General features: G+C 32.0%; 2 protein-coding genes across 2 annotated transcripts in view; one reads left to right on the top strand and one right to left on the bottom strand.

Moving 5' to 3' along the window:
* Positions 1-477: 477 nt before the first annotated feature.
* On the bottom strand, positions 478-7,120 carry LOC113397831 (forkhead box protein J3-like). Its single transcript, XM_064216812.1, has 6 exons — positions 6,557-7,120; positions 5,993-6,116; positions 4,748-4,894; positions 4,415-4,598; positions 4,217-4,291; positions 478-4,041 (listed from the first exon to the last, which is right to left on the bottom strand). The coding sequence occupies exons 1-6, from the start codon at positions 6,748-6,750 to the stop codon at positions 3,821-3,823; spliced, it is 945 nt and encodes a 314-aa protein (XP_064072882.1). The 5' UTR covers positions 6,751-7,120; the 3' UTR covers positions 478-3,820.
* Positions 7,121-7,394: 274 nt separating this feature from the next.
* The window catches only part of Myo31df (Myosin 31DF), a 38,063-nt gene continuing 17,973 nt past the window's right edge, over positions 7,395-27,484 (top strand). The window contains exon 1 of the mRNA XM_026636321.2: positions 7,395-7,635. Within this exon, the coding sequence (XP_026492106.2) occupies positions 7,547-7,635 (89 nt within the window). The 5' untranslated portion in view covers positions 7,395-7,546. The remainder of the gene's footprint in view (positions 7,636-27,484) is intronic.

The raw sequence follows: 27,484 nt of genomic DNA, 5'->3' as shown, positions 1-27,484 counted from the left end.
ATGATAACATTTTTGATTCGTAAAAACATGCCTATTAAAATGTTGATAGGAACCGCCGCCATCGGAACTGTAAAATTTAAAGTGCTTAGTTATATGTTGTATTATAAAGAAATATTAATTAAGGACTGTTTGTAGTGAATAATGTAGCAGAGTTTAAATGTCAATCTAGGGTTTAATTACCTTTACTTTTTGTTAGATTGGAATATATGGCTTTATTGATAGACTATCATACCACAGCTTCAAATAATTCTTTTACAGTGTTTTTCTAAAAGATTACGCAATGATTTGTTTCATTACCAAAAATTTGACAAGAAGCTGACTTGACAGAGTAATATGGAATCTCGTTTATGTTTCTCATATTTATTTAACTGCTCGAAAATGTTAAAAGATACGGTTGGAGTATAACCTTAAAATAAAAATAAAAACAGCTCAATGACAGGAGACTTCAAGCTAGGGATAGGAAAGAAAAACGCACAATTTGTTAAAAGTTTATAATTATTATTGTACATCAACTATGATTTTAGAGGTAGAACATTCTACTCTTAAAAGTAAACGGGTAGCGCGGTAAGAATTATAATTAAATAATAATTTCAAATAGTTCGCTGCGTTAATATCATCTATAGGCGGAGTAGATATACCCAATTTTAACACAATATACTTTTAAAATTGCATAAAACCTTCAAGTAACCAGAAATGGCCAATAACGCATTTACGTCATCAAAATTATAATAAACAAAACATTTAAGATATCTCTTTAATAGACAATTTTACATCTGATTTGGAGAATTTTCAGAATTCCATTAAATGATTTCACGTAGAAAACTTATTGGTATGACAATATTATTTTTTACACATTTCATTTGTCCATTAAAGAATTGAATTAAAGATACTTTTTTTCAATTCACAGCTGATTGCGTTTATAATATATTGTAAATAATCAATTTTACCTTAAAAAATGAAGAGTTTATCACAGAAAATAATAAATATCAAAAATAATAAATTGATGGCTCATTTTACGCACCGAGTTACAAAATATCATATAAACTCAAAACGATTCAATTAAAAATATAAAAATTACACTTAAACACTGTAATTAAATTGTTAATTTCAATTATAAGAGGTTATATTTTAAGTATCGAAAGCAAGGAATGTTAATTTACGAACCAATTTACAAAATAACAAATTGCATATGTTGTTTATTTTAGCCTGAGTACACACTGCTAGAATACAACTACAGGCATTATGTCCTCAGCCTAATCGAAGCATTTAAAACACATAGAATAATTATATATACGTATTACTTATTATGTCAATTTTATTTTTGGACGACAATATCGCTCGCCGTTCAAACCGCTAAACCTACCGGCGTAGATCCTCCTACCGAAAAAACGTACCGTAATAAACGGCTCAAAATATCCCATAAAATTTGAGAGCGTAATAATCTAGTATATACACACACTTTACAATAATATAAGTATATAATCTAAAAATTCCTGAACACATTTCGATAAGATATGGGACTGTTAGTCTAGCTCGACAGTACGCACTATATGGCACAGATTAAATATGATAAGAAAAATTTAGGCAAGTGCGAAGTTCACTGTAGGCCGAATGTATTTACGACTAAAAAAATATTCTGCAAGTATCAAATTATGATTTGTCATATAAACTAAATCGTATATTTATATATATTTCTTAAATAATATAATTGAACTCTATACGCCCATGTGCGAAGAGCAAGCTTATTATTAGTTAAATATACTGGTCGTTCTGAGATCTGATCGCTAACTGGCGCCGATACTTGGCCATTACGTAGTGTACGGTTACTTCTGATATCAATTTTACATCAATTTAACTATTCTCCTTGATTATACCAAAACTATTTCTAAATAAAATAACACTTAAAGGATCGAACACACGTGTGCCATTTGCACATCTGCGGTCACACTTGTGCGAACGAGTTAAGTTTGCAATAAGTTGTTAATTGGCTTAGATGCACAGATGTAACCGCAGTTTTATTCATTCCTCTGTTTTTTAGAGTGTGTCCAATCCCCAGTTCATAACTAATTATCAAATTCATTATAAAATTATACAATTATAAATATTGTCAAAACATTATACAAATATAATAAACTTTTGCATTAAAGGCATATTCAGCCAATTATAATTACATTTCATCGTTTTCCTTATATGTAGACCACTCACTGATGTATACACTATGGTCCGCTTATTAAATAATACAGTGAGATGTGCAACTCCTTGAACTCAGGACTGGTACAATAGTTGTAACATTCCAAATACATACTTTCCTTTGTATTTGAAAATGGATTACAATTATTTAAGCTGTTTGAAAGTTAAGTCTCAATAACCAGTTAAAATTAGTTTATAAAAACAATGCGCCAATTCAAGGTTAAATTTTAGATTAAGTATTATGTTGTCGATTGGATCGTATTGCTAATAAATATATATGCAATATTGTTATATAAAAAAAAAAAAACAGTTAGTAATATCCAAGGAGCAGCACAACTCGACACGAAACATTACAATCTAGATTAAAACTTACGCAGAGGTAACTACACTAATCTATAAAAAATTTATAACTTGGCAGATATGTTACTTCACAATGTTACGTCTGTTCGTTTTCAAAAATGTGTTTTTTTTTTTACAAAAGATTTTCTTACATTAAGTAAAAACTATATCATACATCTGAACACTTTTATACTGGTCTATGTAATAACACATTGATCTTTATCTTTTAACATTTGTTTGACAAAATATCAAAAGAAAACGTATTATAATTTTTATATAATAAAAAAAAAAATACTGGCATACACATCGCTTAGACTAAACTAGGGCTAGGTATCATAGTTCCGACTCTAATAATATACTTTACATAAATTTACAACTATATAGCTATTATGCAATTGTTTCAACATGATTTATTAACTATTGGGTCCAATGGTCATTTTATCAAACTTGATACAACACCATCCTTCCAGATAAGAAAAATATATTTCTGCATATCATCTCATGATTATGACGAAGTCCGTGACACTGTCGTCTTTCAAAAAGATATATTTAGTTTCTATTTACTGACAGAACTCTCCAACTGATCAGGATCACAGTTTAACTGAATTAGCCAGCTAATTCGCGGTTATTACGATGTAGTGTTACGCTGGAGTCGTACATTCGCGCGCAACTTTTCTTTTCGACAGGTACATTTTCTTTAACATAATAATATTCTCTTTCAGCATGTGTATCTACTCAATAATTTGTATATTATATATATTTCTTCTCAATTTTAAAGTCAGCTCAATTTGTACACTGTATATTTTAAATTATAAAAAAATCTCAACTTTTTTATATTATGCAGACGCTATATATATTGCTATTTGAAATTGCAATGCAAAGAAAATATTATGTGAACATTTTTCAATATCATCGAATGTGCGACACGAGCATAACAATAAATATACCCTTTTTTATACAAATGAACATGAAACTTTATGATTGTATATTAAGAAACCTGATGTTATCATTTCTTGTCATCTCTATTAATCGTTATTATAAAAATTGTACAACGACAAATATACAAAAAGAAGTTTTAAAAAGATATCAGCTTTGCGAAATCGCAACGTTTGCACTCCCGTATATTGTCGCAAGTGATGACATCACTCGAGCGTCGAAGGTAAAGGTCACTCGACTCGAATCGACAACATTCGAAGTATCGGAAACCCGATGGCTGTCGACCGTACTCACTCGGTGTAGGTTACGACTAGCGCACGGTACAGTGAAGCCTGAGCAGAAGCGTCGAGCGGTGTTATAAGGCGTGCCAGGGCGGCGTGGCGGGCGCGTGGGGCGCGGGGGGCGCGGCGGGCGCGGCGGGCGCGGGGGGGCTGCCGGCGGCCGACGCCAGCGCGGCGTCCAGCGGGCAGTCGCAGTCGTGCGCGCGCGTGTCGAGGAAGTTCCCGTAGTCGTCCGTGAGCGCCGAGTGGCGCAGCTCGCACACGTGCCGCCGCGCGCCCGACCACCACCAGCTCTCTGGAACGATCACCGATTTCACAGGCACGGAGAAAAATGTCGTAACTCATGGGTTGCCATTAGTACGCTCAATGTCGATTTAATTGGTCGCCGCTTATTATGTTAGGATTAAGTATTAATATCGGTCTACCGTCATTATATTGCAATGTCAAGAATGTGATGTTATATATCTCACCCCTACTTATATCGGCGTCGGTTATCAACTCCTCGTTCATGAGCGCCGTCAACGCATCGTCTGTGTGTTTTGAATCTGAAAAATAAAATGTTATTTCTGATTTTAAAAAACCTAGTTATTTGGTACAAAAGTAATTCTACAGAGTATTATAATTATGATACAAGCAGGAAGCAGTACTCGAGAACTATCCATACTCACTATTCTCCTCTTTGACCACCGGCTCTTCCTTGATTATAGCCGTGGTAGGCGTAGTCGGCGTTGTGGGGGTGTTCGGCGCTGTCGGAGTGGTGGGGGTGGCGGGCGGTGTCGGCGCTGCGTCCACACCGGAGGCGCCAGCTTCGCCGCTGCTATTAGAACTGCATTCTGGGCTATAAGGAGCCATCTGGGAAGAAAAAATAATAATTGCATGATAATTTAATATTAAAGTATATTATGACTTTTAACAAAGTATACTGAGACCTTACTGCTATAACGTAAGATGTTTTAATTTTTGCGATTTAGTAAATGATTTTAAAATTTCAAGTTACTTACTCGCAAACTACGTCTGCGTCGTGGCGTTACTTCTGCCATTTTGTAGCTACTGTCCATGGCCCAGTATGAGCCCTTCCCTGGGTCATCCTTACTGCGAGCCACCTTCATGAAACACTTGTTTAAAGACAGATTGTGTCTTATTGAGTTCTGTAAAAATAGTTGTCAATGGTAAATAAAGCTGTTTACACCATCAGCCATGTTATAAGTAACATTGCACACACAATTATACTTAAAAATGAGAATAATATCAAAATTCATATGGTATCAACAATTTTAACTTTTGCAATGTATCCATGTCATAAATTTATATTAAACTAGACCCGCCTCAGCTTCGCACGGGTACAATACTGATACTAAATATACTACAGAATGTCATTATTCATAAAGTTCATAGCTTATTGTCATTAGACAAGACAAACTGCTATGTCCCTTCATTTTAAATCTGTAATATCTTCGAAAATATTCATTTAAATAACATGCTGTAAATAATTTGCAATGTAAGCACAAAAATATGTGTTTATTTATGACATAACATTAGAATATAAAAACCACTTAAGAAACCTCTAAAATTATCAGTGTTTCTCTACTATATTGTGCATGTATTATACATATAAACCTTCCTCTTGAATAACTATGTATTAAAAAAACTGCATCAAAATCCGTTGTTTAATTTTAAAGATCTAAGCATACACAGGGACAGACAGCGGTAAGCAACTTTGTTTTATACTATGTAATTATATTAAACTTTGTAGTTTGTTGCAAATTATTACAAAAAGTTTGTATTGCCACCAGCTTGTAGAAATAGAGAACTCAACAACACCCTAATAAGCCTCACAAGAAAAAAAGCTTTCATTTCCTAAAATATGATCTGCATCCTTTTTCCTGAAGTGTTATAAAACATATGTTTAAATAAATAACCAGTTCATTCCTAGTCTATAAGAATAGATAGACAGGTAACCTTGGCAATTTCATAAATTTTGGTTAATATTGTCAGGGTAGAATGTAACTTAAGCTTTTTTAATCCTACTAATATTATAAATGCGAAAGTAACACTGTCTGTTACCTCTTCATGTTTAATTGCCTGAATTGATTTAGATGAAGTTTGAGTCCCAAGGAAGGACAGAGGCTGCTTTTTTAAAATTTACTCATGGAGGGTGTTAAAAGGGAGGTGAAGATATGTTTGTGTATAACCTCATGCCCATACAGCCGCAGGTCGATCTATTTTATTGTAACAAGTATTCTTACCATCCATCCTTTTCCCGCTTCTTTGTAATAAGGGAATGCATTACATATGTAGTTGTATATCTCATTGAGTGTCATCTTGCCATTCGGACTGCTGCTGATTGCTAATCTGATCATACTAGCATAGCTGAAATTAAAAAAAAAAACATATAAACCCAACCAACTCTTCATTTGTTTTCAAATTTACTTTTTTCTATGAGTTTGATTTGTGCAAGGCTGTTTTAAAGACTTAATGAGTAATCAAGCATAGACCAATTTGACAAATATATAAAATTAACTAAGAGTAAAATCTTTATGGATAAGTAAATTAAGCATTTAAGTTAATTTTTCTTGTTTCCTTGTAAAGTAATTAATTTCTAGTTTAGTTTAAAAACATTATGAGATTATTATTCAAATTACAAATTAAAATAATAATTAAGGCCATTGTAGCAGAAAAAAAACACAAAAAGAATTGTAGCTAGGATTTGACCCTGAAAAATTTTTAAGTTGAAGAAATATTGATTTTATCAATTGTCCTAAGGTGAGTCATTTGTAAATAATATGAAGGTTTCTTGAGGAAAACGTTACCTGTAAGCTGGCTTAGCATGTTTGATTTTATTCGTATTTTGTTTCTGATCGATTTCCTTGTTGTTGTTTTCCTGTTGGAGTGATGGCGGCTGCACATCTTCGTATAGGAAGCGAGGAATGGGGCCCAAGGGACTGTGTCTCGGAGGCCCCGGGCTGTACGCCGGGAGCCACTCCACTCCAGGCGAATCACTCATTGTCCAACATACAACGCACCTTCATACACGAACTTATTTCACGATTTCATTATTTAACGTAAAAATTCAGTTAAAGATTAATCGCACTAAGCAGCCCTTGATACAGTGTCTTGTGGGCGTCGAAGACACTTGCTACCTTTTATGAAGATGATCTCTGTTTTTCATTGTAAAACATCAATTAAAAATCCTTGGAGTGTCGGCAGAAGTCACTTACACAATTTGCGAAATTTATAGCAAATAAAGCAAAATTAGGGTATAAAGTAGCCTTAGACATCAATAAAACATGAAAAAGAACACAAAACATTAAAGAAAATGTAATTTTCAGAAAAATGAAATTATTATGACATTTGAGGCGCCTACAACAAGGAAAATGGCGACGAACAGATAAAGCTTAAGACTCGGTTAATAAATATGTCTACATTCATTTTAGTTCATAAATAAATAAAATAAAGTAATTTATTTATATCTTTTATTTATTTCAAAATCCCAAAATATAATTTATATTTAATTATATAGATATAACTGTTATGATATGTAGATATTTCTTTTTTTATTATTTTGGAAATGGATCACAAATTATTATTTTCTATAGCAATATTCTCAGTGTGGCTATATAAATAAATTTAAAAAACTGTCAGTTTATATTAAGCATTTGTGGGGGGTGATTGTGTCTTGTGTTTTCTTTTTTTAACGGTTTGTTGATAATAAATGTTCATACACGCCGGCTATTGTGGCGAAACTGTGTGAACACTTGTGTTTATTTGGTTAATGTTGATTGAAAACTGGCGCGTTAAAGATGACGACCCAACCAGAAGTCGGTGTGTCCGATTTCGTCCTTCTGGACAATTTGACTACGGACAAGTTCATTGAAAATTTGCAACTGAGGTAATTCCTATACTTTCTTTAACTAGAGTTTAAAATAGCTTAGTTTTTGTTTTCTTTTCATTTTAGGTCCAATGGAAGTGTCCCAATTCAACTTCTGAGTAAACTTTGAAAAGTTTGCCTCCAAAATTGTAAAAACTATTCAAAGTTTCAATGTCTTATAATGAAACGAATAATTATATGTGACTTTATAAATATCACCATTTTAGCACTTGTGTAAATAATGATCTGGCTTAAGTTGAATTCATTATAATTATAATTAATAAAAACAAACATGAAAAAAAAACAAAAGGTTTTTATCACAGATGCATAATTATTTTAGTATTTACATGTTCGTTTCTTGAAAATAAATAAATATCCATAATAACTTTTTAATTGTAAAATTAAAAATAATATAATATTTCGTTCAGAACAATTTTTATTCTAAATATTTTACTAAGTTTATAGAGCTTAAAATAACCATTAAATGTTTAATGTTTATTTAAACTTTTAATAAAAATAATTAATTCATATTATTATTAATATCTAAATATGCAAACAGATTCTGTTTTTATTTTTATAATTAAATGAATTGTTTACATTAATGGAACATAAATATTATAAGAATTCAAAAAATTTAATACAAAATTTAAAATCTATTTGCAAATATTGATCACGCATAAATATGTAAATTCAAGTAACCCTGCTCTTTATTGGTATTATCAAAATATACCTTACTGTGACTCCATCTGAATCAAAATTGTTGTCTTTTAAATTTATGACATACTAGTTATCGTCGAAGATTAAGTCGCATTGTAGATGTTAGTAGTCTGGTGTTAGACGTAAAAAGTAGTCTATGTCCTATCTTGGAGTTCAAACTTGCTTTATACCAAATTCCAATTTCAAACTGTGAAAGAGTGAAGTATAAGATTTTTTAACAAAATTTTTGTATTTAATTTAAAATATTATTTTTCTAATGAGCCAATACACACATTGTTATGTCTGAATTTTTTTTATTTTTAACATCCATTTTGGACAATTAATTTTAAATTATACATAAAAGCTGGCTACTTTTTATAAGTAATAATGAAACTGCCACTCAATTATATTTTTGTCTGTATCTCTTTGGAGCTAAACTCAGTTTAGATAAGAATAAACATACATTTGCAGGTAATTTACAAATTTTAATATTATAGCTATAATTTCGTGAATTATTATATTTAAATAGTATTTATTAAATTAGTATAAAATAATAACTCTTCATAAATAGGTTCTGTTTATAAAAAAGTTACTCGCTTTGGAATGATGTCCTTGGAGATTATTATAAATATAAAGTAGCTAAACTGTTTGAATATGTTCTATTCGGTTTATTAATTATGATAAGTATTCATGTTTCCAATCTATTAATTTTTATACTTTAACTATACTTACTTTACTAATGCATCAATGTATAGAAAAATATAGTTGTTGTTTTGTTTTAATCTTAGCTAAATGCAATTTTCATTTTTAAGGTCAACTGTTAAGGCTGGTTTTACCCCATAAAATATTATAAATAGTTATGCAAACCCTTTGTTAATGTAAAAATTTTGTCTATTAAGTTAGACATGCTTGTAATATCCTAATTAAATGCAAAGCGTTTAAATTGTGCACCTACAGACTGTCGTCATGTAAAGTTCGCCAAAGAAGGTTACGTCAGGGACGGCAGCTGCTTGTCTGGAAAACCCCTAGTTACGATACAGACAATAAGTATGCCATACTTACGATCGTACGTAGCTACTTACTAGGTGTTGCCTCAGCTCACATCGCACATCATTTATTCTTTCGCGTTTAGCTAAAAATAACTCAAAATAATGTGTAATTTATATTGACACTAGCTGTTCCCGTCGACTCCATCGTTCCAAATATTTTTTACCGTACATCCTATCTCGTATTCTTATCCAGGTTCCAACCAACCTCAGTGTCTAATTTCAGTACAATCCAACCCCTCAAAAGGTGACTTTAAAAAGTAGCCTATGTCCTTTCCCGGGACTCGAAACTATCTTCCATTACCAAATTTCATCTGAATCGGTTCAGTGAGGTAATCGTGGAAAGGTAACAGACAGAGTTAGATTTTCATTGAAATGGTTACTCTGATTTAGAAGATCACTACTCAAACGACTAAGCTATCGCACGTTGTTATAGTCAATTGATCGATCTATTTATGATACATCTACAGCGCTAAGTTTTTGTTTAACAATTTTATGAAATGGTCGTCTAGAAACACGTCATGTCGACATAATAAAATATTAAAAAACGTACGACGTGTACACTAAATAATTATAATTCACCCTTTAATAAATGGCTGACTGTATACCGAAACAATTTAAGCCGAGTTTGGGATATTTATAAATGTAGTACTGCTTGGTAAATAATGTTTTATTATTTATATACTACTAACTGATCCTGGGGCTTTACCCGTTTCTAACGCCCTTTTTATCTTTGGAATGGAGTTTCGTAAAATCCGTTCTTAGCGGTCTACACTCTAAGGAACCTACCTGTCAAATTTCAAGTTTGTAAGTGTCATAGTAGAGATTTCGTGATTTGGTGTTTCGCTTCTATATGTATATACTAGTTGTCGCCCGTGGCTTTGCTCTCGTTTTAGGGCTTGGTTGTCAGGTGTTAGGCATAAGAAAGTAGCCTTCGTCCTTCCTTGAGTTTCAAGCTTCCTTCATACTAAATATCATGAATTTCGGTTCAATTGTTTGGCCATGAAAGAGCGACACAGACAGCGTTACTTTCGCATCTATGATATTATTATAGCTTTAAGATTCATTGATCATTTTGATGATTTGTTAATTAGTTTTTTTAGTGATATTTTTAGTCAAATTTATATCGTAACATTATCCTTATAAAACTGAACACTGGAACTTTAATTGAACACTGCTCTTGTAATGGGAGTTGGTTGTTACACGTTTGAAAAAATTCAGATCATAAAATCAGTATCAGTGTTTTCTTGGGTATCAACCCGCAATATTCGGTTAAAATGCACGTACTCTAATTCACTGGGCTCGGCTCACATCGGCTCTATTATAATATAAATAGTAACTCTGTCTGTAGCGTTTTTAGGTTAGAAGAAATTTCGTACGAAACAGGCTTAACCAAGGAAAATGATGTATTTACAAGTTCTTAATGCACAAACTGAATTCTACATGAGAAGAGCGGGGTTAGCTAGTAATTTTATTTATCAATGTGAAATATTTTTATATTATATCTATTATGAATAATTTCACCTCGCGAAGATGTATCCGAGAATTGTTTATACACGATGTTTCCGTCGGACAATGGCGCGCTGTCATCGGCTGATGTCATCGCTCAAGGTGTTGTAATGAGTACTATTATTACTTTTTCCTTATAACTGCATTTGGTAGAATAACCTTTGACGGACGTCTCACGCTTAATTTAATTGTTGTTAACCTAGGAATAGTTACACATACGTTCTTAGCTTATTGTATAATAAATTGATTTACGATTTATTTATTTACAAGATAGAATTTAAAGCGAGTGAAACCGGGAAGCGCTGCCACTACTTACTCATATAATTATATATTAAATCTTATCTTAAACGGGCTGTGTAAATTGGTGTAGTAAATTTTTCATTTAAGCATTACAAAAAAATCCGTATAATTCTTTTAAGGGAATAGATTTTAATTCATAATTAATTTTAGCCTGTACAAACTAAAGGTTTTGTCAATAAACAAATGTGGAATAAAAGAAAATAACATATATAAATAACATTACAAGCCAATTTCGTCATGAACAATACATATGTAGAGATTATATCTGGCCATTTGGTTTAGCTTTGAGGTCGCTCGCGGTTCATCATGTCCTCTGTATTGATATCGGTCACGGCTGCAATTCTCAGTGGAGACTAGTCAACTACGCATGAGAAATTATAATACAAAACTGCGTGGCCAAATATATCTATCCTTTGATGGGACGGCAAACTCCGGCCTCGACCAAAGATAGATCAAACTCTTAAGAATGAACGATTTTACGTTTTTATGAAGTGTGACACTGCACTGCAACAGTAGGATTGTACTAGATACGGGTCTTGGATTCTTGGGTAATGGCTTCTTGTCTTCTGTAGCACGAGTCCGCTGCATACTTTATCCGTGAATTTTAAATCGAGCATCTGTCTCCGACGTTCTGATTCTTGCGCATCTGCAATATCGCTCACATTCTAGATATGGGTTAATGATGTTATCAGATTTGAGTTTACAATTAGGTTATCGTATTATAGTATATATAATATCGTATGGATTTCCAGGACCTATACTTTTTTTAATTAAGCAGACTACAGATTTTACGTTTTAAAGGTTTCGTAAGATTTATCAAACAGTAATAGCTGAAGTCCATGTTCACGCTCATTTTTCCGCAACAAATAAATACAAGCTCAATGAAAAAAAATCATGTTGACACGTTGCTCCTTTTCTGAAAAGAAGTAATCTTCTATTACGCTGTTTCACTTTATTGTTAGAGTAAAGGCTTGGAATGTATTCCACCATAAAGATATGTGTCAGAATTAGATTCCATACAGGCTTCCTTCGTGATATTTTTTAATATAACCATACCGTGAAAGCTCAGTCGTGTTTGTCCATACTTGAACCAAATATACATAGTATATTCGGATGGCATTGGTTGGCTGACGAGCATATGGGCCACCTGATGGTAAGTGGTCACCACCGCCCATAGACAAAGGCGCTGTAAGAAATATTAACCATTTCTTACATCACCTATGCGCCACCAACCTTGGGAACTAAGATGTTTCCTATGTCAACAATATATAAAAAATTATCCATCATAAAAACCAACCAACCAATGAATAACGAACAACAGACTCCCGAACCATAAAAGAAGATGTTTCTGAACCGCAGACCGCAGTCGTGGCACTTACCCCGTTGTTTCAATTGAACGACTTCATTTCGCCGACCATTTCGTGTGTTATATGGCTTATGGTATTGCCACCTTCATTATCACGTGTCTTTATGATAATACCGTGTTATTGCAACGCATAAGTTGCAGTCATAATTTTTTTTTTTTTAAATAAATATGTACGTTTGTTATCTCTGAGTTCTCTATTCGTCCAATTGTGTTGAAGGCGGTGAAGTGTTCTACGTACGTCAGAGAGGGCAATTGCAAAATATAAACTTTTTTTTGTAGAACAAGGAAACTTCGGCAAAGTTTTCCTTTTTCTTGTCATGAATTTATGATATCTATTCGGTTGGTAAATTTTCGTGTGGTAAAACTTAATCCAAACCATTCAACTTAGTAACTTTTATCCTGTAGATTCTAAGATTAGAACTTGTGGTAATCAAAAATCTTTGAATAAAAATAAAATCCGCGTATTCATTAAAATGTGTTAAACTTTTATGTTTACATACTTAGTCGAATAAAATTGAAAGATAAAGCATGAAATATTTTATAATACACATATAAAAGCTTTCATTTAACTATTTTTTTTTCTTTATGTCCGGCGATTATCTGACAAATAAAGCACAGGTTACACTACAGTACTTGAACTTTTGAGGAGACCTTCATTTTGTAATGTCAGAGCATTATGAAAGGATTTTGGAATACATTGATTTTAAGAGATCGTGTACTCCTATAAAATTGTTTCAATAGCCAGTATTTTTGGAACACCAGTACAGAAAAAAACAAACAAAAAACTTTAAAACGCACTATTTATGTATGTTTATATATTTATTAGAAAAAGGTAAATATTGTTAAACGATCAGGCTTGTTGAATCTCGCTTAGGAATTTAGTAAGGCATTTTTTCTTACCGATATCCCAGTGGTTAGAACGCGTGCATCTTAACCGATGATTTCGGGTTCAAACCCAGGCAGGCACCACTGAATTTTCATGTGCTTAATTTGTGTTTATAATTCATCTCGTGCTCGGCGGTGAAGGAAAACATAGTGAGGAAACCTGCATGTGTCTAATTTCAACGAAATTCTGCCACATGTGTATTCCGCCAACCCGCATTGGAGCAGCGTGGTGGAATATGCTCCAAACCTTCTCCTCAAAGGGAGAGGAGGCCTTTAGCCCAGCAGTGGGAAATTTACAGGCTGCTAATGCTAATGTTTTCTTTCGGTATACTAAATATGTTATGTGGAAGGGCGCTGCTGTTAATAATTATAGCGCGTCCCAATCAACCAAAAAATACTTGTTTGACTTTATTATAAGTACATTTAATGAAAATCATACTTGTTGGTGGCTAACACCCACCTCATATAATATTCTTCCGTCAAGCAGAAATACTTCGTATTGATGTGTTTCGAATTGGAGAGTGAGTGAGCCAGTGTAATTGGCGCATTGGCGATGTAAATTTTTTTTACGGCGTTCGTGTCTATGGTTTGTTGTGACCACTTACCATCGAGTGGCCTATTTGCCAGTCTGCCTACCGATTTGAAATAAATTAAATTATCAACTGCTGTAAACTGTCCTTTTGCTAGTTTGGCCATAGCGGCACCTTACGTCCAATATCTTTTGACTCAACATTGAGAAGTACCAAATATAAATGCAACTAAGTTCAAATTAATTTCAAGTATTTGTTCGTCATTTCCTACAAGACAAGACAATATAGATAACGAGGCTGGTCACGTTCGTATTATTCTGTTACTAATGGAACCCTTATCAGCTTCATTATCAGCAGGTTGTACACGCGTGACGGTGGACAGTCAGTATTTATGTAGAACAATATATTTAGTTGAATGGTTTGTGGTTGCCATTTCCTAGAGGGTTCTATTGATTCATTCAATTTACCGGACACCTAATATTTTAAATTATAAATACCAAATATATATAAACCTTAAAATGTCTGGTAAAATTAAAAAGGTTAATAAATGAAATCTATCCAAAATTCTATTTTGTTATAGAGGAGGGAGATAGGTAAAGTGGCCACTTTACTGGTGCTAGGGCTTCTCACAAAACGCCTGGATAGGTACCTGTTAAGCAATTATTCTACCGTGAAATTATAATACTTTGTATTGCTGTATTCCGGTATGAATGGTTAGTCAGTGTTGGACTTAATCATAACATTATAAGACTTTATCCTTTAAAAATCAATGATAACGGAAAAAGAGCAATCAGTGTTTAAACACTCGTTAAGTAACGTTTACATAAGGCGTGGGCGAGGTGAGGGACCGCCCTTAGATGACGAATTGATGCTTATTTCTTAAATTAGTTCCAGTATATGTATAAGGTGGTCCATTTGTTCGTCTGCCTTTGGTTAAAATATTGCGGATGTTAGTCTGTCATAACATTTAAAAAAAAACGCTCACAAGGTAGTACCGGTCCAATAATAAATCCAATAATAATTCTCTATTCGTATGCGTTAAAAATTTATTACACATATAAATTAATCGTGTATTATGATTGTAAATGTTATTACCATTGATAATTCGAATTACTTTGTTACTTTTATCGAGGTATTTACATAATCATTATCGATATAATCACTCATTTATCTATGAAAATAATTTGGATATCGAGTAGACAAGAATCGATTTAAAAAACTTTATAGAAATGCTAGTTATGTGTAAATACTTTTCTGGAGAGTTAAATAATAATCATCATTGGATTTAAAATACCAGTGGTATGAATCTGTAAGAACTCATTTCGTATTTGTGAAATGTCTACAAGTGACATTCGGTTAGACGGTATTTTGAAGCGTAAATTTACAATTATTATCGTCAATATTGCATATGACTTAATGACACTTTACGTATTCGGCGTTGAGTTTGCTCTAACAGTATGCTGTCTGTCATTGGCTCTTTTATAATTTTTCTTTTGAAATGTTATGTCATTACAGAACGGACTTTGGTTCTGGAAGTATTTCTACTATCCAAGATTTTCACTTTATCGCAATCGAATCGAAACATTTTCCTATTCCACTTAATCACTTTTTCGGTCGAAGTTGGATCGGATTATAATCGATATAAATAAGTAGAATTGTCCCCCAGTTACGCTCGAGCTTAGTTTAATTTTTTGTGGATATTCGAAATTGGGAATAGAATTAACTGGTGTGCAACGTGCCGTGCAATAAACAAATCAAAGTATACATTAATTTGTCTGTTACACTTATAAACTATATAAATGAATTTATGTGACCCACTATTTACCGTAATTATTACATATTAGTTAACAGTTATATCGGCTACGTAACTTATACCAGAAATAGTAATTAAATTCAGTAATACCAACTTCGATAAAATGACCAAATATCAACGCGGTATAAACGAAAACCATATTTAACATCTGGCAACAATTCAAATTATTTATGTATGTGGATAAAATTTCCAATTAAAAAAGTTATGTAAATATTAACAATAATTAAAATATTATTCAAATTGGTTATCAACATTTTGAAGAACTTAAGTAAACTTGAATTTAAAACTTTAAAAAATCATGAATCTATTCATGTAATATACTTTATTGTAGACAACGAATATAAAATACAGAAATCTTAGGTCTAAAAAAATGAAATAATACTAAAAATAAAAACAAAAATATATAAAAATATTTGTTGTACAACGCGCGGACTTATGGCTAATGCCTCTCTTCTCCTTCCTAACTCTTCCAGACAGCCCAAATCTCTTGGCAACTGCTTAGTTTTAGTGCTTTAGCTTAGTATCTTGCAACTACGAACAGATAATTTAAATTAAATATCTATACTTATAAGAAATCAAATTAAAAATTGATCACCGGTTCGGAAAAACACTTAAAAAAAACCAGCGATAGAGTCTCCGCGTGTTGCTTAAACACAGTACAGTATTCTACAGATTTAAACCCATATTATATTAAGAGAGATACCACGAGGCTAAACAACGGCGGGTTCAGATTTAGGTACATGTATAATTATTATCCTTCCCACACGAACGTATGTGATGTGATGTATGCCGTACTAAGAGTTTTTAGCACAAGGAGTGTAAATAAAAACAGCACTTGAGAACGGTGTTTGTCCTGTTTTTAACTTGAATACTTCACTTAAGATCTGTGTTTTCTAACCACTTTGCATTAGTGATATTACTAAACAAATGTTTTTATTTTTTTAAACTTATAATAGGAAAATTAACGGTCATTAATATTTACACTGTTAGGGGTGAACTATGTAGAGTCATTTTTTTATTTTTGATCATTAATCTACACTGTCTATGTTCACCAAACTTTCGGATCTAACATACTATGTCCCATGTGCTTGCAATAGGATTAACTCGCTACCTACTTCCTCTAATAAAAAAACAGCAATCAGTGTTTGCTTCCTACCCAGCCGAGTTTACGCAGCGTCCTAGGACCAAGTAAATGTTCTTGAAGTCATATTTACCTTTTAAAATACTTTTATCCGAAAGGTCAAAAGACGCAACGTATAAAACGAGCTTCTACGATAAAGGTAATGTTGTTATGGGTATAGTCTCGCTTGGATGCCCTCGCACATTAACCCAATGTTTTTTTCGTGCTCTGATTATTATGTAAAGGTCGTTCAGGACTCAGTATGGAATTAGTTTAGACCATAAATAATGAACACGAGAATCTTATCATATTTGTGTCTTTGATATATTTGGATAGGTTGATCAATTTTAAATCATTTCCAAATGTCTATCATGGAGTGCGTTCTTCAGTATATTTGAATCGTCATTTTACAAATTCAATATGGCTGAACAAGAGACAAGAGGTTTAGCGGTTAAATTTCCTTTCTAGTTACAATACATTTAGTAATATTTATTATTACACAACCGACAAATTCGACGAATTTCGGCCACGATACGCAATCGCAAGGACGAATATCGAATTACGCAGATGTTATAACGTACGAGCATTAACAGATGCTTAATCTATGCCCACGCTGGTAATCCAATGAGATCGAACGATCCCAAAAGACCGAGGACAGTTTAGGCGCAGGTCGGACAGGAGTGTAAAACTGTCTATTGTCTAACTCGCGGCTGCCACTAAGAATTACAGGACTAATAAACTCGATACATTTTACCGCTCCGATACAATATTCTTGCTAACTGCTAGTCTAACAAAGCATTATTGCCTCCGATCCATAGGATTGCGTTCAAAATGCAATTCCTAAACATTTTATCAAATGTTCTGTATATAATAAATATATTTAGAATTTTGTTCTCTATTCATGCAAAGAAAATTTTTTTTAACCTTTTACACGAATATAGCGAGTATTATAAGTGTCATTTAAAATATCGTATTTTAAAATTTGAATTTTTTTTTATTTAATATAATGTTATCATGTTAAAGAAATGGTATGTAATATAACATTACTTTGTTAGTGAAAAAACCTTAAACTAAAAGGAAAATAATTCAATTCTTTAATAGTTATAAAGGTAGTTGTTGCGTGCTAGTACGTCCCCTAGGTATAAGTAGGTACATTAATATTCATATTGACTTACCACAATGTCATGACAATATTTTGCATGTTTCGAAGATATGTTTTTATTAAAAGGTTAATCTGTATTGTCTATGCCCGATTAATATTAAGTTTCTCAAAGTCACTAGGTAATGCCCATACAAAGACAAAAACTAATAAGGATGAATAGTTGAAGAAAAGGGAGTTATAAATCTCAATATTAAACAGTTACATGTATATTATCCATTTTTATTTTATTATTGACTTGAATCATTTCGTGACCGCGACAGGTGCGACTCGGTCGAAACGTCTGCAAAATAATAAAGAGGGTATGGTCGCGGTGAAGACCCGAATATAATATAAAACTGCGCCTCGTTAAATGTTTCTCCTTCATCGTAGGTTGTTGCGTGATTAACTTTTCTCAATAAAAGAGTTGGAGGGGCATTTTTATTCAAATGTTGCTGGTGAATTCTAATTTTAAATGTGCGTTCAAACATATATGAAACTAAACTCTACTGTTCAAACTTTCATTCCCTATTTGGGTAACCACTCTAGGGTATTATTTTATATTGTAATGCCCTTCCTTAGTGTTTACATACCTTCCATAAGAAATGTTCATGTGAAATTTCATTACACTCATTTAGGCTAAGAGACTGTACCACGTGAGACTTACCCATTAAATTAATTATTTAAAATAATCATGAGAAAATGTTTTATAAGTTGTTATTTTTATAAACTTCCCTTTATTTTATAGTTAGAATAATATATTCTTGTTTTAAAGTTTTGTTAGCAAGATCTATGTATATAGAACTTATGTTTGTATCAAAGCTCGCCATGGCTGACTATCAACGCAGAGCTTAAACTATATGGACAACATTAATAATCAATATATCGTAAAATATAAATTTAAGATCAAAAATGTTATGCTGAAAATTTTATTTTATTGTTAACATTGATCAACAGATTGACATAACATTTTTTCCAACAATATATAATAATACATCGGGTCATTACATTTTAATTCGAAATCTTTAGTTATCACGTGTCTGACAGGCGAACAGACAAACAAATTTATAAAAGCGACGACCCGACGCTTAATACAAGTACTTCCAGTATCATAATCTCTGCTCGTTATTATGTTCAACATTAGTGTAGTAGTCTAATATGATTATTATATTCTACATTTTAAACAATAAACACTTAAGTGATTGAGTATACTTGAAAATAATTAAGACGTTATTTAACATATTATAAAATTAATTGTAATGTTATCACGTAACTATCAGGAATAGGAAAGTTTTATATTTAATTTAAATTAAGTACATACACATAAATATATAATAAATTACATTACACTTAACCAACGTTTCAGTCAGTAGTAGAAACTCAATTATGTTTTCTTTATAATATTATACTAAGAATAATTTAATTTGTAAATAGCTTCGTACAGGCCTGTTTATCATTTGAACGCAAAGCAGCAATATTTTGTACTGATGTGTTCCGGTTTCAATGAGTCAATGTAGGAGTGTTTATGTTTCTAAAACAAAAAATCCTGAAAGGAGTTCAACAAAAAATATTGCCATTGAAAATAACTTTTTCGTCCGTTATTATTTTTTTCATTCTTCATTGGCATTTGAAATGACATTAATCATATAGAAAATGAAATAGTTTTCACGCGATTTTATTTTTTAAAAGTCTTTGCGTTTTTATCTCGATCTATTAAATAAGTTTGATGCTAAGCCTCGTCTTCCGGGCTATTATGTAGGTCGTATGTTATTGACGACGTTGAACGGACAGAGGAAACGGAAAGTGCAAATTGAGCTTCCTTTGCTTGACCCTCAGGTAGAGATGATTCGTCCTACTGAAAGTTTGAAATAGAGGTTTAAGATTGATGTGAGTTGACTACATTTGAAAAATATTTTTTTAACTGACTTGCTTTCTGCTGGCGTAAGTCTTGTTTGCATTCAATCGATCCTTTGTAATTGACAAAAAATAGAGACAAATCGGACTAAGAAAAAAAATTGAGGACAATAGTAATGAAATGTATGTAAGAAGGGCCTACATAACTATTTCTCTAGTCACGTGTCTAGCTAATGAATGGTTAAGTGGTAAAGGCATTAAGGAGGTCATCGACCGACTTCAGGTCAAGCTGTAGACACGCTAAAATTTTGCGGTTTAGTTGCGGTACCAATTGTTCAGGGAGTACGTTTTACATTACAAACTCATTAATCTGAATTGATTATTCTGATATCAGGAGTTATTTCTAGTATTTCATTGATGTGAAATATATCAGATTTAGTATCAGTATTGGAGTCACAATAACAACTTATTATTTAAATTAAAAATGTCCCAGTTCTAAGAGAAGGCGTTCTCCTGTTAAGGATACGGCTTAGAACTTACTCAAGTTCGCTGTTCCAATGCAGGTGGTTGAGTTCACACGTATAAGTATTCCCGCACACGCACGTTTCTTTACGACTTTTGCCTTCACCGCATACGAGGTGAATTACAAACACACTTATTCATTTGATTAACAGATATGTATGTATAATTGTACGAGAAAATTACAGCAATAATTCAAAAGAAATGTATTAATGCATTATAAAATGAATTTCTTATCGATGTTTGTTCGATCGCAAAGAAAACCGCAGCCTTTATTTCTCACGATGAACAAACAAGAATTGAATTGAATAGAACACTGTTCATTATATTCATTTAATTTAAATAAGTCTTCGTCACTGATCACGTAAGACATATTATTAATTCAGATATGACCATATTTGTATGACGTTTTGGGTAGTCGTTAATAAAACGATTTAAGTTTATTTACTTGTCATATTGGCTTTTGGTTATGGTAAGTTGTAAAGGTATATAGTTAGAAGTGTTTGTGTTAACGATGTTAGTATAATTATCAATTTTATTATTGGTAATAATTATTGTGCTAAATACAAATGTTGCCGTTGAGGTGCATTAGTTGTTAAATAATTCAAGGCCAGCATTTGAAATGATGAAGGTTTTTTATCAAACGCTTTACAAAAACCTGTATATTTTGATTGAAGTCACAGTTCAAAGTACTATAAATACCTATTTACTATATCTTTAAAATATCATGAGTACGGATAATACCTTCGACAGTTATTATACGATCTCGTTGCATCGATCCAGTTATCTGTCTTAGAAGGAATTGTCATTCTGAACAGTTCTATCTTCCATTGAGTCAATTGTGTATGAGAGAAAAACAATGTGAATCATAACAGCCGTGACGTAATGTTGACTTCATCTAATATCTTAGCAGCCTCCCGCGACACGCGTGTGTCCTTGACGTTTTGTTTTTGGATTGATGTCATCATTGGGACAGATTTTTTTTATTAGAAATATATATTATTTATGTGAATCTATATAATCTATTTTATATTCCGTTTTAATTACCCTTTGTCTCTTATTTTAGATTATTTATAATCGAGTCATTTTGTTTGTTTAATTCAAATATGATTCCGTTACGCCGTGTGATTTTCCTAAATATTGACTGGTGTAGTATGCGTTCAGGAATAAACTCTTGTAACAACTGTAGACTTTTTACCGTTCTATAATATATAATTTTCTTTCGAATTTAGTTTAATCAAAGTATACCTAAGTAAGGAAGAGGTAAATAAACACGTTCTAGTTTATTAAGTTGTTTAGAAGTCAGAATTTTAAATCGTTATCCTCTATTAAAAATTGCGTCATCGGATGTGGAAGGAATTAATTTTAACGAGATTGCTTCATATAAATTGATCAATAGACCATTAGAATAATTTATTACGCTCGTGTTATTATATGTATTGAAACAAAAATACATTAACCATCTGCCTCATGTAAAGTGCTGTAAGCATGACAAGAGACTGTTATGAATGTCTGTTAGTGTTAATGCACTATTAAAGCACGAACATCGTGTTACAGTCGGAAATAGACGTCGTGGGCAACGGCTACGTCATTTCCTGCGATACCACTATCCGATAGAGCTTAATTCGTTTAAGGTAATCCGTATTAGATACCGCGCTTAAAACATTAATCGTGTTATTTCCATGCGTAGACGTACGTTGATTCCTTGTAGCGAAACGAATTTTAACTATTTATAACTGAAACGTAAACAGAATGTGTTTTGAGCGTATAGGAATTTATAATTAGTATTGTTTCTTTTTTTTTTCATATATATATAAATAGTGCTATGGCTATAAAGTCGCTTTCATTAATAACACTATAGTTCAGGGTTTTATAGTCAAAAGCTGATCTATTCTCGTCTCCGGATCACATGTACGATTCATTTCTGGATACGTAAGCGTCGCAGCGACATTATTTCTGTATCTCCGAAGGCATTCCGATTTCGATCTTACGAAGATGCTTTTTAGAACTTTTTCAAATATCCGATTCTTCAAAACTATCATAATAAAAGGTTACCGCTCATAAAAACATCGAACACATTATTCTTTAGGATTAAGTTCTTTCGACTGAATAATAAAAGCACAGATTATAATTAAAATTGGTGGTAGAACATCTGATGAGTTTATGCTACTTATCCAGACAATGTTCCACGTGACATTTAATTTTAATCTTTGCTTAAAGTCAAAGGTGTAATCGCATTCAGTATGATCACTACTGGTGCATAATTTTTTTTTCTATAGATCTGTTTTTTTTTTTGGTTAGAATGATCCACTTTTGTAGCAAATCATTTAACAGCACAATTGTTACTGTTAATTGATCTGATTAATTTAGAATAGTGATATTAAATTAATGTCAAGGGTCCTGTCGCCATAAAGAGTTACGTCTAATACGTAACCAACTAGGGCCAGACGTCCTCGAGGGATCCTGTTTTGGCGCAGCACCCGCTGCACGTTCCTCCCATGTGTTGACACGCTTTCTTCTCATAATGAAGGTCACGTATAGTCACAGGTGGACGTGTGTCGGTCATACGACATTCATGTTTTTCACTTCGTCTCTACCGGTATTCGTTTGAAATAAATGACAGCTAGTTTTTTTTTTTTTTTAATAAATGCATTGACCAACGTTTAACGTATACGGTTATACATTTAAATAAAATGGTATTCCAATTTCAATTAGTGCGAAAGTATTGTGTTATTACCAAATCTCAATTTACATTCAGAATCGACATTAACTGTACATTTAATTTATTCCTTTAAAGCGACAATTCATGTTGGTAAGGAGTTTTTTTGATTAGAGTTTTAATTTGATTTTTATAGTCGGTATCTCTACGGTGTCGTTTGTACACGATAGAATATTTAAAGTATAGCTATCTCTTTCTTATCAATATGGATGCAAAGGATACCAAGTATTTATGTTTTTATTTTTAAGAAGGCTAACGAGCAAATTGATTACCTGATTGTGAGTCACCTTCGACAAAGATATTCGCCACGTCTCAATGCGCAGTCAACTTCGGTATCTTGTGATGTTCCTTGTACTATACTATCTAGTTCACGATTTAAATTCAGGAGGTTATGGAGCTCCTTAATTGTAACCGAAACCATCGGATATCCGAAATAAAACTCCATCTAAACCGTAATCGACTGTGATGAAATTTATTATAGATTTGTTCTTGCATAGTACCATCTTTATAAAAAGAGTAGCTAAATTAATTTATCTTTATTAAAACGAATCGTTTACAGATACCAAATAATAGTCTACTCATAAAATCAAATTGTTGTCTTTTATATATTTGCATTTTTCGAATTTCTAAACAATTTAATATTCGAACTATCCGAAGCGATCGGATAGTATCAATTTTTCGTATTCCTTACCGTATCTGAAAACGTTAAAATATTATTCATAAATCTGTATCCGTATCCAGATCAGAAATTTATTTATTATGATAATAATTGGTTATAATTTAATTATAGATTAATGTTATTTTATCTATTATTGCAGCACCATCCATCTCATATTCTATGAGCCAAAATTATACGCTTCTTTTGTTAAGGTTGTATCTATATTTTATTTTTTATTTTATCTTCTTGGTGTACAATAAAGTATAATTAGGATAGACAAATTCATTTCTTTCGAAGAAGAGAACACTATTATTGCATTCTTTTATGGAAGGAATAGAAAATGTTTAAGTCATAATACGTCAATATTTTTGTTAATTTTTTATTGTCTTTGTTATTATTGTTATTTTACACATGCAAGCAGAAGTTCTAACATTGTTATAAAATATGTTTTTGTTTTTTAGCCCTTTGAGATTTAGTCTGTACAAAAAAATCTCTTATTCGTATACCAGGAACTCATTGTAAATCAAAGGAATTCGATGAGTAAATTTTACTAAAAATAATCGTAGTGGGTGTTTACATTCGACTAAGAACTAGTTATAACCACTGGTCTTCTATGATACCAAATTTGTATCAGGTGAAGTTTTAAAACGAAATATCAGAATATACTTATAAGCATTTTAAAACTGTCATTCTGTAAGGTAGTTAATTTTAATGCTCCGTTTCGCTATGTTGATTTGAGATGTAGATGTAGAGAAGAGAGATTACAATGAAAACTAATCAGTTATAGTTTTTCTTTAAACATATATATATAACAAAGCAAGGATATAATTTATTAATAATTATATGGTATAAATAAAAATAATATATAATAAAATTATATTCATGTCTCTTGGCGCTCAGAAATAATATAGCTTTTCTACCAGTGAAAAAAAAATTAAATTGGATCATAAGTTACGGGAATTATCCCCTATATATATAACACAACAAATGTTATCTGTTTATAATATTAAATATACATAAATTTAGCAAATAATACACGATTGAAATGTATATATTTCCCGCTTTTTTATCATCTACATTCTACATGTATACCTTATCTTGGAATATAATTTGGCTTATTTATAAATAATTTATATAACATGAGCATTAAATTTATTATTATTTAGATTAAATAACTGACGCTTATATCCTTATATCTTTAGGAACGGTTGGTTAGTATACTTCAGATGATACGCTATTTTGATTCGTGTGTCCTTTAAAAGTTATAACAATAGAATCCAATATCCCATATCACTTGAAATTTCACAATCGAGTTCCGAGTTTCGTTCGATTTCCGAGTTTGTTCTTGCTTTACAGCAGTTATTTATTTTTGATCGAAAACTAACAAGGTTTGCAGATCATAACTGTTTGTAAAGTTTTTTTTTTTTTGTAAGTCATGACTCATTGATAACATGATACGCAAAGATATCGTATCAATAATCAACATATGTGTTGTGTTATCAGCTGTATCGCGCACCTAATCTTGTAGCCGATACACTTGAAACTAAAAGTAGGTCTGAATATATTGATAAAGTAAATGAAAAATGAAATAGACTAGTATTTACGTCGTTACCTTATTTTATATTTGTTCATTGAATACTAGTTGTCGCCTGCGGTTTCGCTCGTGTAAGGGTTTGCTCGTCAGGTGTTAGGCGTAAAACGTATGGCCTATTTCAATGGAAGTAGGTAATAAAGATAAACAAAACTTAGATTTACGTATTTCATGTTACTTGATAGTTACTAATAACTCAGCTGTATTGTGAACTACTTAGAGTTTATAATTAATATATATTTTTTACCACTTTAATTTTATTTCCATAATATTGATGACATTTTCGTCGACGTTCAAAACGCAATTTTTTCGCAAATCCATAGTGAATATCATAGATTAATGAAGCTCTCGACCAATGGTATCGCGTCAATTTGTTGTCAAATGTTGTTTGTTTGGCTTTTCTCTTCCGGTTGAAATAAGGTGTCCTTCGTTGGAGTTCAAACTTGCTTTAAACCAAATTTCATCAAATTCGGTTCAGTGGTTACTTTTGCATTTATAATATTAGTATAGATGATGTAATTGTCTGCTTAGTGGTTAGTGTCTCATTGTCTGTGCTAGTCTAGCTTATTAGGTCAAATGAAAAAGACGTTTTCTTTGAGATATTCTCAGCAGCAGCCTGGATTCTGAAAGTTGGCATGTACTATCACGTGCCTCCTACAGCCGTTGGTCCTGCACCTGATTTCTTTACTGTCGTCTAGGATTTGCAAATCATCGTAGTATGGTAGTCGGGGTGAGAGAGTGTACATGCTTCTGCACTATAATAAGTTCTGCGTAATCAGTAAAATCGGTCAGAACTACATCATCTCTTTACATAAGAAACAATAACTTTAGTATGAAGTTATCAAATTGTTGTGATCGTTGAGTATATATATATGTATATAGTTAGGAGTGACATCTTAGGTATGAATCACTTTTAAATGATGTTATTTCTCTATGATTCATCGACATTAGCATTGCTATAGCATATTACTTTGTCACAACACACATAATATAAAGTATAGTTTTATGGCCTTATAAAATTTCCTTAGCGAGTGATTAGTTCAAGAATGCTGTCTTCTTCTTTCGTATGTGAAATCAATTATGTAAGAAAGAGAGAAACCAATGTTTAACGGGTTTAATCCGCTAAACGTTTGTACGTAAGATGTAATGGAATGTATTTGAAAAGCAAAAGTTTTACAACATTAATTAAATTTTATATTGACGTTAGGAACGCATCCTTCTCACTAAAGAATTGTAAAAAAATCGTTTCAGTTTTTATATTCAACAAAAAAAAAATTAGCAATTTGATAATAATTTAACTATGTCTATGTTATAAATATATTGGGTCATAAGAATTACGTTTAGTTCCCGATCGTGGTACAACCTCCAATTTAAATCATACAAGGTTCCACTCAAACATACAAAAACAATACAGCCGAGGGGTTCAGTGACATACACTTACAGAAAAATTGTATTATATATATATAAGTAATTAATGTATATATTTTTTATTATTCTAAATGTAAAAAAGCATATAAGTAAGTCATTGATATATTTAACCTCTCCATGCCGGTAGTTGATCTTGAACTAAAAACCGGCCACGGAGGCGCGTGGGCAAAGCGGTGACGTAACCCGCACAACTTTTGAACTTGACAATCGAACACTAAGTAAAACAATATTATATTCAATTCTAGTCCTTATGTTTATATATAAAAGATCTAAATTACAATATAATTGCCCACGTGATGCATAATTGTAAGTTTTTGTTTGTTTATACACGATATGGTAATCAAAACGTGAAGTTATGAGAGAACTATTTTACGTTATGCTAATTCGTACATTTAAAAACGAAATGCAACGTCAAACAATGAAGTTCTTTCTTTTCTTATGTAAAAGTTTATTGATTGTTGTCGTTTATAAACTATAGTCAAAAAAAATCTTACGACTTTTTAGCACTATCGACCACAATAATTATTGAAATCATTGATTATTTATATGTTTAGGTAGACTGACACAGCTGAGACACGCACACTAGTAAAGTAGTAGCGTCTGGAGAGTCGAGTTTACCTGTAACGCACACAAAGACAATAAAGTCCGTTCGTTTGTATTAGTTCTTTTGTAGTACCTCACTATCTAGTCTAGATATA

The sequence above is a fragment of the Vanessa tameamea genome, chromosome 13 (genome assembly GCF_037043105.1).
Source record: "Vanessa tameamea isolate UH-Manoa-2023 chromosome 13, ilVanTame1 primary haplotype, whole genome shotgun sequence".
NCBI lineage: Eukaryota > Metazoa > Arthropoda > Insecta > Lepidoptera > Nymphalidae > Vanessa > Vanessa tameamea.
The sequence above is the reverse complement of the archived record's forward strand: the minus strand, read 5'-3'. Positions and strand labels throughout refer to the sequence as shown.

What these genes read in the sequence shown, in the direction of transcription:
- LOC113397831 (XM_064216812.1), bottom strand. Translation starts at nt 6,750, where the DNA reads ATGAGTGATTCGCCTGGAGTGGAGTGGCTCCCGGCGTACAGCCCGGGG. An exon ending in CATGCTAAGCCAGCTTACAG is followed by an intron (nt 6,117 to 6,556) that starts GTAACGTTTTCC and finishes TTTTAATTTCAG; the next exon opens with CTATGCTAGTATGATCAGAT. An exon ending in CGACGCCGATATAAGTAGGG is followed by an intron (nt 4,042 to 4,216) that starts GTGAGATATATA and finishes TGATCGTTCCAG; the next exon opens with AGAGCTGGTGGTGGTCGGGC.